Here is a 16,239-nt window from a genome sequence, read left to right as displayed (position 1 = left end):
ATGCCAGCATCGTTAAATATCTGTATGAAACAAGGCTAGAAATACGCTCTTCAGTTTTTTAATCATGTGTGTCACCATTTTGTTTCGGGCAGTTGAAACATACAGACATATGCTTGGACCCATTGTACCAGCACAGTTAAAAATGTGTATATTAACCATCCATTAAAAGTATTAGAAAAAGTTATTAGAAAATGAATATTTATTAGCGCTGTTAAAGTTCAAATCCTGTCTGTTAATCACTTAACTCGCTGCTGAGATCCTGCATCAAAAGGTTCGGTGCAGACAAGAATAATTCACATTAGTATATGAAAGAGTATATTCCCACAATCAAGGCTAAACGCAATGGAATTTATGCGAAGGTAATGACTCAGACTTGATAGGCACCTATTGAACTTGGTTTACCTATACTTAAGATATTGTGCTTCGTGCGACAGTTTCATTGGTTGCGGTGATTATTTGGTACTGCACACTACTGGAAGCAGCAGTATGTAATGCAAATTACTTTTATTGACCCTGAATGTAATGATATTAAAGGTCTGTATCAGTTAAAAGTTCACCCAAGCTTGTGCACATTTCATAAATTACCTTCAAATTTTTTTCAACTTATCTTTACAATCAGTTTTTCCAATTGGTCCATTTCCACATGACATACATACATTAATCCTTGTTCCAAAGATCGTGAAGAGAACATTTTGTAATGATGTAGAACGAGTCACTTTAACATAAGTTTTCTTTACACAAATTAAACGAGTAATTTTATTACAGTTGCTACTTCATATCTAAGAATTCATCTACTGAGTAGAGGGAGTTGTCATTCAGAAATTCTTTTAATTTGCTTTTAAATGTTGGTTAGCTAGCTGTTGACTTTTAATACTATTTGGAAAATGACCAAAGATTTCTGTGGCAGCGTAATTCACCCCTTTCTGTGCCAAAGTGAGATTTAATCCAGAATAGTGAAGATCATCCTTTCTTCTAGTGTTGTAGCTATGCATTACACTGTTATTTTTGAACTGGGATGTGTTATTAATGACAAATTTCATAAGTGAATGTCTGTATTGCGAAGGTACTATGAATATCCCGAGTTTCTTAAATAAATGCCTGCAAGGTGATCTTGGGTGAGCTCCTGCAATTATTCTGATTACACACTGTTGTGCAATGAATACTTTCTCTCTTAATGACGAATTGTCCCAAAATATGACGCCATATGAAAGCAGGGAATTGAAATAGGCATAGTAGGCTAATTTACTGATTTGTTTATCACCAAAATTTGCAATAACCCTAATAGCATAAGTAGCTGAACCTGACTGTTTCAGCAGATCATCAATGTGTATCCTCCAATTCAATTTTTCACCAATGCACACACCCAGAAATTTTGAGTATTCTGCCTTAGCAAGAGACTTCTGTTTATAGTCTATATTTATCAATGGTCTTATGCCATTTACTATACAGAACTGTATAAACTGTGTTTTCTGAAAATTTAATGAGAGTCCATTTGCAGAGAACCACTTAATACTTTTCTGAACGACATTATTTGCAATCTCCTCAGCTGATTCTTGCTTGTTGTGTGTGATTACTACACTTGTATCATCAGCAAAAAGAACTAGCTTTGCATCTTCATGAAATATAGAGTGGCAAGTCGTTAATATACATTAAGATCAATGAGGGACTCAAGACTGAACCCAGTGGGACACCATTCTTGATACCTCCCCAGTTACAGGATTCTGCTGGTTTTTGCAGACTATCTGTACTGTTAATTTTACCCTTCTGCATTTTTCCAGTTACGTATGAATTAAACCATTTGTGCACTGTCCCACTCATGCCACAATACTTACGCTTATCTAGAAGAATTTCATTATTTACAATCAAAAGCCTTTGAGAGATCACAAAATATCCCAATGAGACATGTTCGGTTATTCAATGCATTTAATATTTGATCAGCAAAAGCATAAATAGCATTTTCTGTTGAAAAACCTTTCTGAAAACCAAATTGACAATTTGTTAGTACAGCTGAGTCCCATTAATCCGAACCCTGGTTATCTGAATGTTCAGTTATTTCAAACACGAAAAATGTTAATCTAAGTTTGCAAAACTGTGCGGCAAACTGCTGTACATACACAGTATTTTAATTCACACAATACAGTAAACATGTATTAGAAAAACTGGTAAGAAGACATTAGGTTTAAACAATGCATAACCATGAAAGAAAAACTGTCAAACTTACTAAAATACAGCAGACATTTCATCTCTACTTTTTAGATGACAAAAACTCAGTCATTGTTTTTTGGCATAATGAAGACAGTCTGTTATATGACGCATAGTTGCGCCATCATCTCATAAACAAGAAATGAGCAGGTTTAGCAGTGGGTTGTTGCTCAAAATAACGTAAAACGAGGTCAAGGGCTTCTGCTGCGACACTGTGTGGCACCAGCTCTCCTTTGTCGCTTCCAGGCTCATTGTCACTCTTGTCACAGCAGTCCACTTCTTCCTGGTCTTGAGTCACAGCAGCAACTAAATCAGTGTCAGTAAGGTTCTCCACACACACCCCATTCCCTGCCATCCACTCACCTACATCGTCTGTAGAAGTGGTGTATCATTCGGCAGCGAAAACGTCACCACAATTTCTCCATCACATAATTCCGCAGTGCTGGAGTGAGATGACGCGTTATCAATCAAAAAGATTGCATGGGAAGACAAATGATTTTCCTTAGAAAACCGTCGAACAGAGGGAACAAACTGACTGTGAATCCATTCTTTGAACAGCTTACCATTCATCCATACTTTCTTCTGGTTGCGATAATATACTGGCAGGGATTTCATGTTGCAGTTTTTAAAAGCTCTGGGCCTAGCAGATTTGCTGATCAGCATTAAAGGCAGCTTGTGATTACCAGCAGTGTTGCTGCATGCTAATTAAGTCACACGAACTTTGCACATTTTATAACCAAGGGTATGTTCTGCTTTTGATGCTAGGCTTTTTGTTGGCTATGACCTTAAATTAAGGCCAGTCTCGCGTTATAAATTTGTTGGGGAGAATACTTTCCCTCTCTTATCATTTTTTCAAATTCACCAAAGTATTCCTTCGCTACATCACGGTCAGAAGAAAGCTTCTCTCCAGTAATTGTTAGCTGACGGATTCCATGACATTTTTTGAATCTGTCCAACCAACCCGTACTCGCACTAAAAGACTCATCACCATTCATTAACTTCTTCAGGTAAACAGCGTTCTCCTGAACCAGTGCTCCACTCAAAATTCCTCTTCCTCTTTCCTAGGTAAACTGAAGGAAAACAGCTTCATTCACTTGTTCGTACTGGGACTGTTTCAAATTCTGCAAAATTTCGAGTGTTTTTCCTGAAGACATTGCACAGTACTTTTCAAGCTTCACTCGGTTCTTCTTCCAATCAAAAATGGCTGCCTTAGCAACACCCAGTAACGTTACCAGTTTAGATGCAGTTTCACCATTGTCTATCGGCTTCAAATCATTCATTTTTTCTTTGAGAGTTAATGTTGTATGTTTCCGTTTACTCATGACGAAAATTCTTAAACCAGTACACCTGAACGAATAGAATACAACTGTTACGTGTGCCAGCGATCGATAACTAACATAACCAAGCGCTTTGCGAGCCAACTGGCAATTCACTGACCGCACATACTATAAAGGGCTCAACAATGCACAACAACAAGGGCAGGAAGTTTATTTATTTATTTATTTGGTCCTGTTGATTACATATTATACAGCCAGTGTACAAGTAATATAGGACAAGTCAATTGATGCAATTACAGTAGTACATTAACATTTATACGTCATATTGCACATACATTGGTTTATTTTACAAGAACAATTACTTGCATGCAGTATTAAAACCTGCATTATGATAAAAAAGTTTAAGTGATTGTTTAAAATAGTAGAATAAGTGACAGTGCATATTTTTATGCTACTGACATATATAAGGAAGTAAATTTTCTTCATGGTCATGGTTTGAATGAATACAAGTTTTAACTGCATTCCTTAAGCAGAGGTTTAAGTGAATGCTCCAGAGAGTGGGATACATGGGAGTTCACATTTTCTCATAATGAAACAGATAAATTTACATTTTATCACCGCAATTTCAGTTAAACTACAAGTAACAACATCACACTTTATCTTTAAGGGATGAAAATTTTTCACCTGTCTTGTGTCATGGTTGTGGATGTCACAATTTTTCTGAAAAAGTTCCCTGTTGTTGGCTACAAATAACATCAGTGAGTATATATACTGTCCTGTGCTGGTAAGTATCCTGAGATATTTGAAGAGACCTCTGCAAGATGTCTCATTAGGGACCCCACATATTAGCCTCACTGCTCGTTTTTGTATTCCGAAGACTTTTTCAACACCTGCACCATTTCCCCAGAAGATTATGCCATAGGAGAGAACAGATGGAAATATGCAAAGTATGACAACAACAATATTTCTCTGTCTACTAACTGATGGAGAGCTCTTAGTGCAAAGCATGATGAGCTAAGTTTCTTGACCAGCTGATCAATTTGTTCATTCCATTTTAGGTGACTGTCTATCTGGATACCTAGGAATTTTGTATGTGTGGTTTCATTAATTTTGTGATTGTTAACATGTATTTCAGGAGCTTTAATTTTTTTATTTTTTGTCAGAAACTGTATCATATTGGTTTTTTAAATATTTAAGGTTAGGCTATTCGCAGTGAACCATTTGTGTACTTGAGTAGAGACTGTCATGGATGTATCCTGCATTGTTGAGTTGGGTCCTTTTATGAGGATACTTGTATCATCGGCAGACATTACTATTTTTGCTCTGTTGTTAATTGTGATTGGTAGATCATTAATGCAGATCAGGAAAATTAAGGGCCCAAGAATTGAGCCCTGTGGGACTCCATACTTTATATTTCCCCAGTGTGATGTTAATGCTGTTTCTGTCCCCCTTAAGACAACCCTTTGCTTCCTGTTCTGTAAGTATGATTCTAACCAAGTCAGAGATCTGTCTTTAATGCCATAATGTGGAAGCTTTTTTAAGAGTGTGTTGTGATCTACACAATGAAAGGCCTTGGCAAAGTCACAACATAGCCCCACTGGATACCTTTTGTAATTTAGTTCACCCAAAATTTCATCTGTTAGGTTAAATATAGCTCTGTCTGTGGAGGAGCCCTTATGAAAGCCGAACTGTGTAGGAGCCAGTAAGCCATTTTGTGTAGTGTGACTATAAATCCTATCATACCCCATTCTCTCAAATACCTTTGAGAATACTGGCAAGAGGGACATGGGCCGATAGTTGGATATTTCATCGCTTGCTCCACTTTTGTGGATAGGCATCACTACTGTATGTTTTAATCTATCTGGGAACACACGAGTTTCCATAGATTGGTTACACAAATAGCACAATATATAACTGATAAAGTCTGCACATGATTTTAGAGTCCTACTTGATATGCCATCATATCCACAGGAATCTGAGTTTTTTTAGTAAATTTATTGTTTTTTTTTCAATTTCTTTAGGGGTTGTACTTCTGAAATGAAGTGCTACTTTAGATGTTATTTGCATGTGGTTAAGTAGTTTAATAGCTTCTGTGTGAGCCTGTTTATTACGGTTCACTGTTTTTTCAGCTACAAAGAGAAAAAAAATTGTTGAAATCTGAGGCTGCAGCTTTGTGTTTATATTTGTCAGGTTTTATGTTTCTATTTGTCTCACTTTTTATGATGTGCCATATGGTTTTTATTTTATTGTTTGAATTGCTAATTTTTTGTGCATAGTGCAACTGTTTGGCCTTTTTGATTACACTTGTTACAATTTTATAGTATTTCTTGTAATGTAACTTTACTGCTGGGTCTGTACTAGTCCTCTGTTATACATACAGATCTTTCTTTTTGTTACATGGTATTTTCATGCCAGTAGTTAGCCACTCTTTCCTTTTACCACAGGTTGGTTTGATTTTAATCTGTCTTTGGGGGAAAGAAGCTCCAAAATGTTTAAGGAATCAGTTCAGGAATTAGTTGAACTTCTCATTCATGGTGTCAGCCTGGTATACTTCCTCCCATTGTTCATGGCATAAACTATTTCTGAACAAGCAAGTAGATTCAGCATTTATTGATGTAACATGTTTAACTTGGTTACAATGGTCATGTGTTGTTTTTCTGCTGGCAGGTTTTAGGGTTGTCATTTGACCATCGTGATCAGACAGACCATTTGTAACTGCCCGTGTCATCACTTCATTGTAATTTGTGGGATCTAGGAACAGATTATCAATCAGGGTCTTGCTGTGCCCATATACTCTTGTTGGGAACTAGATCATGGGGAGCAGATTGAAGGTTAACAGTAGTGATTCTAATAGTTTCTGGTTGTTATTTTGTGTGAGTAAGTTTATGTTAAAGTCACCACATACGATGACATAACTATTGTTTCTCTAAAGTTTAGTAACAACTGTTTCTAGCTGAGATAGAAATTTTTGAATGTCTCCCATAAGTGACCTGTAATCTGTCACTATGATCAGGAACTGTGTTTCAAGCTCTAATTTGACGGCACAACATTCAAAGTGTTGTTCAGTACAATATTTAGATACATCTATAGCATATAACCAACACCTAATAGTATTGTGTGTGTAAATTGCCACTCCGCCTTGTCTTAAATTGCTCCGACAGTAGGAAAAATGAATTTTATAACCATTTAAATGTAGCTGATTAATTTCTGTGGCGGCTTCCAAGTGATGTTCAGTTAAGCAGAGCACATCAGGAATAATTCCGTCTGTGTCAGCTGTTTCTTGCAGTGAAAGCATCAGCTCTTCTTTTTTATTCAAAAGACTTCTTATATTCTGATGAAATATTTTGAAACAATATAGTTTATCAGTTGTATTTTTAACTGGTTCCTTAATGTTAGTTTTCACACAAGTTAAATTATCAAAAGGTACAACATTTACACTGTGCTCTCGTCTGTTCTTTAGCCTAAAAAAGATCTTATTTGACTGTTGACTATTACTGGAATGTGTTGCTGTGGAAAAAAAATCACTATTTTTCTTTTCTGTGGTTTGCGATGAAACAAATTTTGTCATTACTGTTGAATTTGTAGTAAAACTGTTACCTGTGCTTCCTTCAATTAGTTTTTGTGCTAGGAACGTTTTCCCAAGACTGTTCAAATGAAGCCCATGTGAGGTATGGAATTTTTGACCAACACCACTTACATCTAGAACATTTACATTTTTAAACTGGTTACATACGTTTGACAGCTGTTCATTTGTAAGTTTGATCTCTCTGTTCACACAAGACGACTGATGTAAGTCGTACCTCTGTGGAATGTTTACATGTATTACATTTGTGTGTCCTAGATAACACAAGCACTTCAATAGTTCTTGGCAAGCTACTGATGTTTCATTGCGGTACACGTCATTAGAGCCGCCGAGTAGTACAATGAAATCCTTGGATGACAACTTACCGATTTCTTCTGAATGTATATACATACATATTTGAGAGAGAGATGCTCCAGGCTTGACAAATCCTGTTGCCTTCACAGTTTCAGCAGTTTCATTTATACGAGAAGCAATCTCTCGACCGTGACTATCGGCAAGAATCACAAGCTTCCTCGGAATACCATAATGCGATTTATGTTGACAGATGGTTTTCGGGACAGGAACAGCAGCATCACACGGAACTTGAAGATCTCCTTGTTGAAGTTCAGAAGCGGTAGTACTTCCAGGAAGAATTACTGCAGCATTCGATGATTGAGAATGTTCTGTATGAGCTTCAAGAGCATCATCGTTACTGTCTTCATCGAGCACTTCAAATCTGTTTGTTCGCGGGATATTTGCGGCCCTGCTTAGTATCTCGGTAGTGAGCTGTCCACCTTTGCGCATCGAAAGTGGAATTTTGTTTCACATTTTACACATATTGTACCACTTTTAGCGGTTTTCCCGCATTTTTTACAGTTGGTATCATATTTGTTCTAATATCATTATCAATTACAAGATCACTGTTTGTTTTATACTCACATTAATTATTATTGGTATATTTGCATTTCAGGGCGTGTACCTGTTTTAACAGCATAGCAATAATTTCAACTTTGCAGTCGCTCTTCTGTAGTGCTTTGTCTAGGCCATATTCATTATACCTTCTGCAAACACCATAGTTTTCATCTTGCATCTGCCTTTACACACGCGAAATGGTCTACAGTTTTACAGTTTATGCACGTTATGCCCTTCACGGCGAGCGATTTGCAGTAGCAAAGTCTTTGTATTTCGTCTCGCGATTCGTCAGACGAGGTACTAGCTCCATGTGCGATTTCAGTTTCGCAATTTTGGGCCTCCCCATGTCTTCCTTCCGAAACTTTTTTAATAATAAAACACGCGATACACATATCATCATGATATACATCAAATTTTTTACATGTTAAGCCCGGTCCACACACAACGATCTGTCTGCGCAGACATCGGCGCAGATGTCCGTACATGCAAAAGATCGCTGCAAATGTGGTGTGTTCACACGACACAAACCCCAATCTACTACTCGCCCGCCATCTGTCGGTGTAGAAAAGAAATATCAGTGGCAAGCGACTACGCTCTCCGTAAACGTCAAAAATTTAATTCAGTTATTTTGAAATATAGAAATGGAGGAAGTTTTGTTGTGGTCTGTGTTCGCAACTTGTGTTGCAAAAAACATTCAGACCAACCGCAGGAAACAGAGAAAGCGGTAAAAATGGTATAGACAGTGGCTGCTAAAGCGAAAGCAGTTTTCTCACGTAAATTTACTGCGAGAGTTGCAGGGCGAACCTAACGACTGTCGAAATTATTTGCGGATGGATGTCGAAACTTATAATTATCTCTTAAAGTTTGTAACCCCTCATATTATGAGAAAAAATACTTCATGAGAATGGCAATTTCTCCTCATGAACGGCTGGCAGTAACGTTAAGATTTGTAGCAACAGGAAGGAGCTACAAGGATTTGGAATTTTCAACGGCAATATCGAAACAAGTGTTGAGTGAAATAATACCCAACACATGTGAAGCTATTTACGCTGTCCTGTAGGATGAGTTCATGAAGGCAAGTCAAGTAAATTAAGTCTGCCAAGTTACAGATAATATTTTTAATGTTGTAGACGTGTTTGAAACACGGTAGGCCTATATTATTAGAGATTATATACCTACATGACCAATGAGCTATGGTTTACTTTGTTTCTGAGTAGGCATTTTCAGTTCGCTACTGTGTAGAAGCAACCTGTTACAAACTTTTGTTACAGGATGCAAAACTCCACTCTGAATTCTAGACAGAGTTCGCAACGAATTTTTTTATTTTTTTATTACTGTTTCTCAGTTTGCCGTGGCGGCAACTGCCGGCAATTTTTCAATTACAGCATTGTATGCTGCTGTCTTTTTGTCTCCGTCACTATATTCTTTACTTTTAATCTTCCACAAACATGGGTGGTTTATATATATTTCAATGAATTCACTTACAAACTCTCGAGAACACTGACGAGTATCAGCCATTTTAATGCCCTGTGCGTACAAATACAAACACTAGACTGAGCAAACAGCTGTTTCGCGCCAGATTTGCGGCGATCTGCTGTCCACACACTCCAACTTGTCTGCGCAGATGTTTGAACCCACAGATTTGAGAGGTTTCGCTCAAACCTCCAACTCCAACTTCCATTTTTGCACACACCTTAGGTTGGTGCAAAACTCCTGTCCACACGCAACGATCTGTCTGCGCAGATGTGATGTGCGCAGACATTTGCGCAGACAGATCGTTGAGTGTGGACGGGCCTTATGACTGTGGAGGTACCTCCATGCTTTGCCGTGAGTTTCTAACATCCTTGCGTAATACCAACAGCGCGACCTGAATGTGTCATTGATGCTGATATTGACATGTATGTAGCTACATACAGAATAAGTATTTAGTCAGACGAGGTACTGGAAAAATATTAGCAGCATTAATTGCCCTTTACTGAAGTTTTTGTGATCAGTGTGTGAAGTTAAGTTATTTGATCGAAGTTAACTCATCCCGTGTGATGTCACACCTGTTTGCACAGAAATTATTATAACCACATTCTTTTCTGCTGTTGTGTATATTAATCGTAAGGTGGTTGTTATAGTGTTTTGGCAGTATGACAGAAGAAGTAAAACCCGATGTTATTAAGAAAACGCAGGAATCCTTAGGAAAATACGTCAAAAGGCCACCTTTGACCGAAAAGTTGCTTAGAAAGCCACCGTTTCGGTTTCTGCATGACATAGTAACGTGTGTAAGTTGTTTACGTTCAGTTTGTATTGGATGAAGGCACCTGGTAGTCGCACTGTAGAAACCTGGTTTTGACAGCACAATGTTGTATTCATTTTGATGATCTGGGAACACGCGCATGTTGATGCTTCCGAGGCACTGCAAAGTCACGGGCGTGTAACTGTTTTTCTATATTTAAGGTTATTTACACGCGTATGATGCTCTCAAACTTTGTTTTTTTATTTTTTTTTTTTAAGTTATGTTGCGTTATGTCTTAAAGTTATTGATAACGAACACAAGTAAGGGTGGTATTGGTACTGTTTACATTTTAAATTTTGTTGTATGTGCATTGTTCGTAAAGATCTAGTACCAAATCACAATAATATTGCAGATTAACCAAGACGTTATATAAGTGGAGATCATTTACGGCCATATAAGTTACAAACATATTGAAGGGGGATTACCAAGCATATGTTAATACTTGTTTATATTTCGAATTTTACGTACTGAAATTGGTTCACAACGACTCAGTGTAATTAGGTTTTAGTTCGTCAAAGTAAAGTTTCAAAATGCCTTTGAACATAGGAAATGATGGAAAACTCATATTAAAGAAAGAAAAAAGTTGGCGTCCAACAGTATTACGATTTATTCGTCGCTGACAATTTTCTACCTCTACATCTATATACTCCGCAAAATACTGTCGCTTGCATGAAACCATATATTGAGATTTCTCCCCCAGTTGCATATGGAGCATAGGAATAGGGACTGCTTAAATGTCTTTGTGAGTGCCTAATGCCTACTTTTGTTTCCATGGCTCTTATTGAAGTGAGGAATTGGATGATGAGTAATATCTCTAGATTCTTCACTTAATATTGGCATTTGAAATTTTGTAAGCTTTCGTGGGATAATTTGCATATCTCTTCAAAAGTCTTCCTATTCAGATTTCTCAACGTTACCATGATGATCGCAGGAGCCCATGGTCATTCAGCCACATGTATTTAATATCCCCTGTTATCCTATTTCGTATGGGCACACTTGCTCACAGTATTATGAAATGACCAAGTGATTTGTATGCAAGCAGTTTCCTTTGTCAACTGCCTGCGGTTTTGTAGAGTCCTGTCAATGAATTGGAGTTTACCATATGATTTGCCTATGATTGAGCTTATGAAGTTGCTGTTAATATTGTGTGCAAGGTCATCAATACAGAACACGAACAGCAAGTGTACCAGCATGCACTGGTTAGGCATACCTGAAGTTACGTCTGCTTTTGTGAGTGATTCTCCATCCAAGATGTTATACTTTGTCCTCCCCACCAGGAAATACTCAGAGCAGCAATAAATTTTGTTTGATAACCCATATAATCTTACCTTGGTTAACAATTGTTGTTCAGAAGTCAAGAAATATTGCATTTACATGGTTTCCTTGATCAGTGGCTTTCAGGGTATCATTTGAGAAAATCATGAATTGGGAGTTTTACATGATTAATGTTTTGGGCATTCATGTTGTCTGCATGGAAAAGGTCATTCTGTTAAAGATACTTCATTACGTGTAAGTTCGAATATGTTCTACGGTTTTGCTGTAGATGGAAGTTAATGAAAGTGGAGAGTTATTTTATCAATAACTTCTGTTACCCTTCTTGTAAACATGTGTATTTTTTTTCCAGTCTTGGGTATTAGGCACAGGTGTCACAGTGATATACCTTTAGGATTTGTCAGCTTAATACATGGAAAAACATAGGCCTCATATAGTGACATTTCAGTATGCAAGCTCCTTAAAAAGAGTACTACAAGGTTGCTGTTTTATTGAAGCGCCCATTCCAGTATTTTGCCTGAAGTAATTGAACACCTAAGTCATGATATCCATGGTGTCTACTTAGTCTCAATAGTTCTCGCTGCCACAGCACCCACCCATGTATGTAATTGATTTTGAAGCCGTGGCCATAGTGCCATGCCTCTGTTATCCACATCTGCAAACCACTGTGAAATGCATGGCAGGGGGGTACATCCCATTGTACGTGTTATTAGGGTGTCTTCCTGCTCCGTTTACTGTCGTAGGGAGCACGGGAAGAAGATTGTTTAAATGTATGCTATAATTAGAGCAATACGTAAGGGGTTCTAATATTTCCTAGAGTCAGCATTTAAAACCGGTTCTTGAAACTTTGTAATTAGGGTTTATTGGGATAGTTTACATTGTATCTTCAAAGAGTCTCCCAGTTAAGATTCTTCAGCATCTCAAGTCTGCCACCTGCTTACCCACGAATGAGCCTATGTGTGAATTCCATTTCTTACCCCCTACAAAGTGTTACTTGACGTTACAGTCATACGATACGGTGTGTGTGCGTGCGCGTGTGTGTGTGTGTGTGTGTGTGTGTGTGTGTGTGTGTGTGTGTGTGGTATTTTTATTTCTCTGAAGTGCACAATTTTACATTTTTGAACGTTTAAAACAAGCTAAAGATCATAGCACAACATTGAAATCTTATCGAGGTCTTTTTTAATTTCACGTGCTGCACCATTATATTAAGACATATTTTAAAACAGATCTGAAGGAGATTATTGCTGACCAAAACCGTTACTCTGAGGACCTAACAAGTTTGTGATCATAGACATGAAGAAATTTAGTGTTACTTAATATTTGTACAGCTTCATTGTAGATAACTGTGTCATCCGCAAAAAGTCTGAGGTTACTATTAATATCGTCCACAAACTCATTAGTATGCAACATAAGCAACAAGGGTCCCAACGTACTTCCTCGGTGCACTCCCATAGTTATTTCTACATCTGACGATGACTCTCCATCCAAGTTAACGTGCTGCATTATCCCTACTAAAAGGTCCACTCAAAAATTTCACTTAATATCCCATTTTAACAATAAGTGTAGATGTGGTTCTGAGACAAATGCTTTATGGAAATCAAGAAATACTGCATCTAGTAGACTGTCCTGATCCGAAGCTTTCAGTATGTCATGTGAGAGAAGCGTGAGTCAGGTTTCACATGATCGATGTTTTCAGAATCCATGCTAGTTGGCATGGTAAAGGACATTCTGTTCAAGATACCTCATTATGTTTGAGCTCAGAAATTGTTCTAAAATTCCACAACAAATGGATGTTAAAGATATTGGATAGTAGTTTTGTAGGTCATTGTAGGCCCTATTACCCCTCTTGTAGACATGTGTGACCTGCACTTCCTTCCAACTACCAGGCATGGTTTTTTGTTCAAGTATCTACAGTACATTATGGTTAGAAGAGGTGCTAACTCAGCTACAGATTCAGTATCAAATCTGATAGGGATTCGTTTGGGCTCAGGAGCTTTGTTCAGTTTTAACAATTTCATGTGTTTCTCAGCACCATTTACACTAACATGTATTTCACTCATCATCTCAGTGGTGTGAGGATTAAATTAGGGCAATTCTCCTGTGTGTTCATTTTGTTATGGCCCCTGGCCACTGGTGCCATAACACACCAGGAAGACAGAGGTATGATTTGAGGGAGAGGGTGAATCCTACCAGTGTGTGCAGAGATAGAGAGAAGAGTTTGGCATCGACTTTTATTCTGCCGAAGAATACACAGTGCCTCAGCCGATCCGGATGTCAGAAGCACTGCATGTGTCCACATGTCATTGCAAATGCCAGTGACAGAGTCTGCCACTACAGCACCCAGCCACTTTGTGTGCATGATGTACCAGCCTGTCGTATCCTGAGCAGACTGTTTGGCTGAATTGGAAGCCCCACCTGCCCTCCGGAGCACAGCTGGCTATTCCATGAAGTGCTGTTCTTGGTCACCATGTAGAGTGCCGAAGGTTAACAGCCAGCAGCTGTCGATGTAGTAGAGCGTTAGCAGCTCCAGTTGCCAATCAGGGCAGCTTGGTCAGTGATTGAGGACAGCTTTGAACCTAGGATGCCACGAGATTGCACCCCAGCTCCACCCTTGCAGAAGGCAGCTCGCAGTACGTTCGACGACATCACCCAGAAGGTGGAGGCTGGCCGCTCCCCTCCTCCCCACACCCATGCAGCACTGAGCTTCAGACACACTTCATCATTGCTGTGGTGTGTATGTGCCACAGAGCTTTGAGGTTGATTCAGGGGGCAGTTGGCTGCCAGAATTAGTCACCGGACAGTCATTGTGGTTGGCCAGCAATTTAAACAATCATCATTCTCTCCGCTTCCGGACGCGGACAGAATGGCAACACAACTGCCTGCCCCCAAGTGTCTGGACCGCCGTATTTATACTCCTTTCCCTATGATTCTGACTTAGTCCCTCTGGAGGGGACAATTGGAGTGTCCTTAATAATTATAACATCAGCTTTTTCCAACCCACTTCAGCCCCAAGTGCAGGTTGCTAGGCACTGTTGTAAGTGCAACGTACAGGTTTTTTGTAGCACGTCAGTGCCCTATGTTCTGCCTGATTATGCCACTTCTGTTTACGATGTCCTCCAGGCTGTGTTTTCTTGCCTGCAAATGGCTTCGTTAACCTGCCTTGCTAAACTGTTTGCTTAATAACAATGTTACCAGTGGCCACTACCTGATATGTCCATTGGTCCCTTAACTTGTACCTTCCAGCCATAGCTACACGAAGTTATTAAGAATTCCATAAATCCAAGCCTATAGTTACTCATGGCGTCGCATATGTTCTCCCTACTTTAGTATCGAGCTCCCAGTACATTATCTGAACTCCAATATATTGAGGGCACCCTCCCCCCTTCAGAATTCACAATGAAGTGTCTCCACGCAGAACTTTTCCTCGCACTTGTATTGTCCCCCTAACTAACTACCATGTAACCTATTATACTCTTCTATACTGATTAAGTCCTTAGTACTAATTGCTTCTATGGGCAGCGTCAGTTAACCATTCTATTGGTGTTTGGTGTGTTGACACATCTACAGCCTGTGCTTGCTTGCAGTTTACCCAGAAATACAGTATACAAAAGTCTGCTAGAAACAGGCCTCACAATGCTGTCATTCCCGGAATTAGCATATATGCTGCCACTTTCATTCCATTGAAATGTCCCCTTGCTGGGACACTTAATTTGTCCAAGGACTGTAAGTTCTGGGTGAAGTGTGTTATTTAAGTAGGTTGAATTTTGAACGAGTAATACCCTCAGAGGTCCTTTCAGTCAATACAGCGTATGCCATGATAGTGTCATAAGAGTTGATCCTGTGAGTGGTACCAGCAGCTGAAAGTCTGTCCAAATTACCTTACTAGTTGTTCCATCAGTAATCATTCTGCTTTCCTAAAGCATGAATTTTCCGAACGCTACCAATCTTCCTTCTTTGTAACAATTCAACCATACAGTTTCCATTGTGAATATTTGGTATAACCAATGTGTTCCCAGTCTCTTGACGTAAGTTCACGGTGGCAGAAGCTCCTTCTCACAACTCGTCCCATTTACTTCCCACAGAAACAAACTCGCTTCACATGGGTGCATATCAGTCCATACCTGGGCATCTGGACAGGTCACAACCGTCCCGTGTCCATCTTTCCAACACTACCTGTGACATTACTACGTTAGCCTGTCCATCCTTGGAGACTAGAATACATCCTGTGTCCTCACCTGCACCCACTTCTGCTATATCCCCACAATAGGTACACGATCACTATGTGCGCCCTGACTGTATCTGTTTCTACCTCTACCGTAGCCATAGGGAAGAACACTGCCAGATTTTCTTGTGACACTTTGGCTATAAGATGTAACTCTGTGGAAAACTGCTATTCTGCGTGACGCAGTCTCATAATGAATTCCCTAGTTGTCTGCTCAGGGGGTCCACAGTCCCTTTTGTGGGTATGTCTGTGGCGTGCATGGGGCCCCGAGCTATTGCAGTCTCCTTCCTGTTTTGAGACTACATTACCATCCCTGTTCCTCTCCTTCCCTGTCCTTGCTCCTTTCTCCCTGTCCTCTTGGTGGACTTCTTTATATCAACCTGGCTATCCTCTCAGCTTTGCTTTTGGTGTGTGCTATTGTTTAGTTTGCTGTTTCCTTTTCAGCATTTTTGGCCCCCTTGAGGTTCAACCTCCATTTCCAACATTTTCCGCTCAGTGTGAGCCATTT

At 39.1% G+C, this 16,239-nt stretch overlaps 1 protein-coding gene across 3 annotated transcripts in view; it reads left to right on the top strand.

Annotated features, from left to right (window-relative positions):
* Window positions 1-9,743: 9,743 nt before the first annotated feature.
* LOC124619817 (TRAF3-interacting protein 1) overlaps window positions 9,744-16,239 on the top strand; it is a 244,350-nt gene continuing 237,854 nt past the window's right edge. Inside the window, exon 1 of one of the 3 annotated variants that reach the window (XM_047146416.1) lies at window positions 9,744-9,780. In XM_047146416.1, coding sequence (XP_047002372.1) covers window positions 9,751-9,780 — 30 coding nt within the window. In that variant the 5' untranslated portion in view covers window positions 9,744-9,750. Of the gene's footprint in view, window positions 9,852-10,013; window positions 10,224-16,239 lie in introns of those variants that run through there. The other 2 variants (XM_047146417.1, XM_047146414.1) reach the window with 2 other exon arrangements.

Source organism: Schistocerca americana, chromosome 6 (assembly GCF_021461395.2).
Source record: "Schistocerca americana isolate TAMUIC-IGC-003095 chromosome 6, iqSchAmer2.1, whole genome shotgun sequence".
NCBI lineage: Eukaryota > Metazoa > Arthropoda > Insecta > Orthoptera > Acrididae > Schistocerca > Schistocerca americana.
The sequence above is the reverse complement of the archived record's forward strand: the minus strand, read 5'-3'. Positions and strand labels throughout refer to the sequence as shown.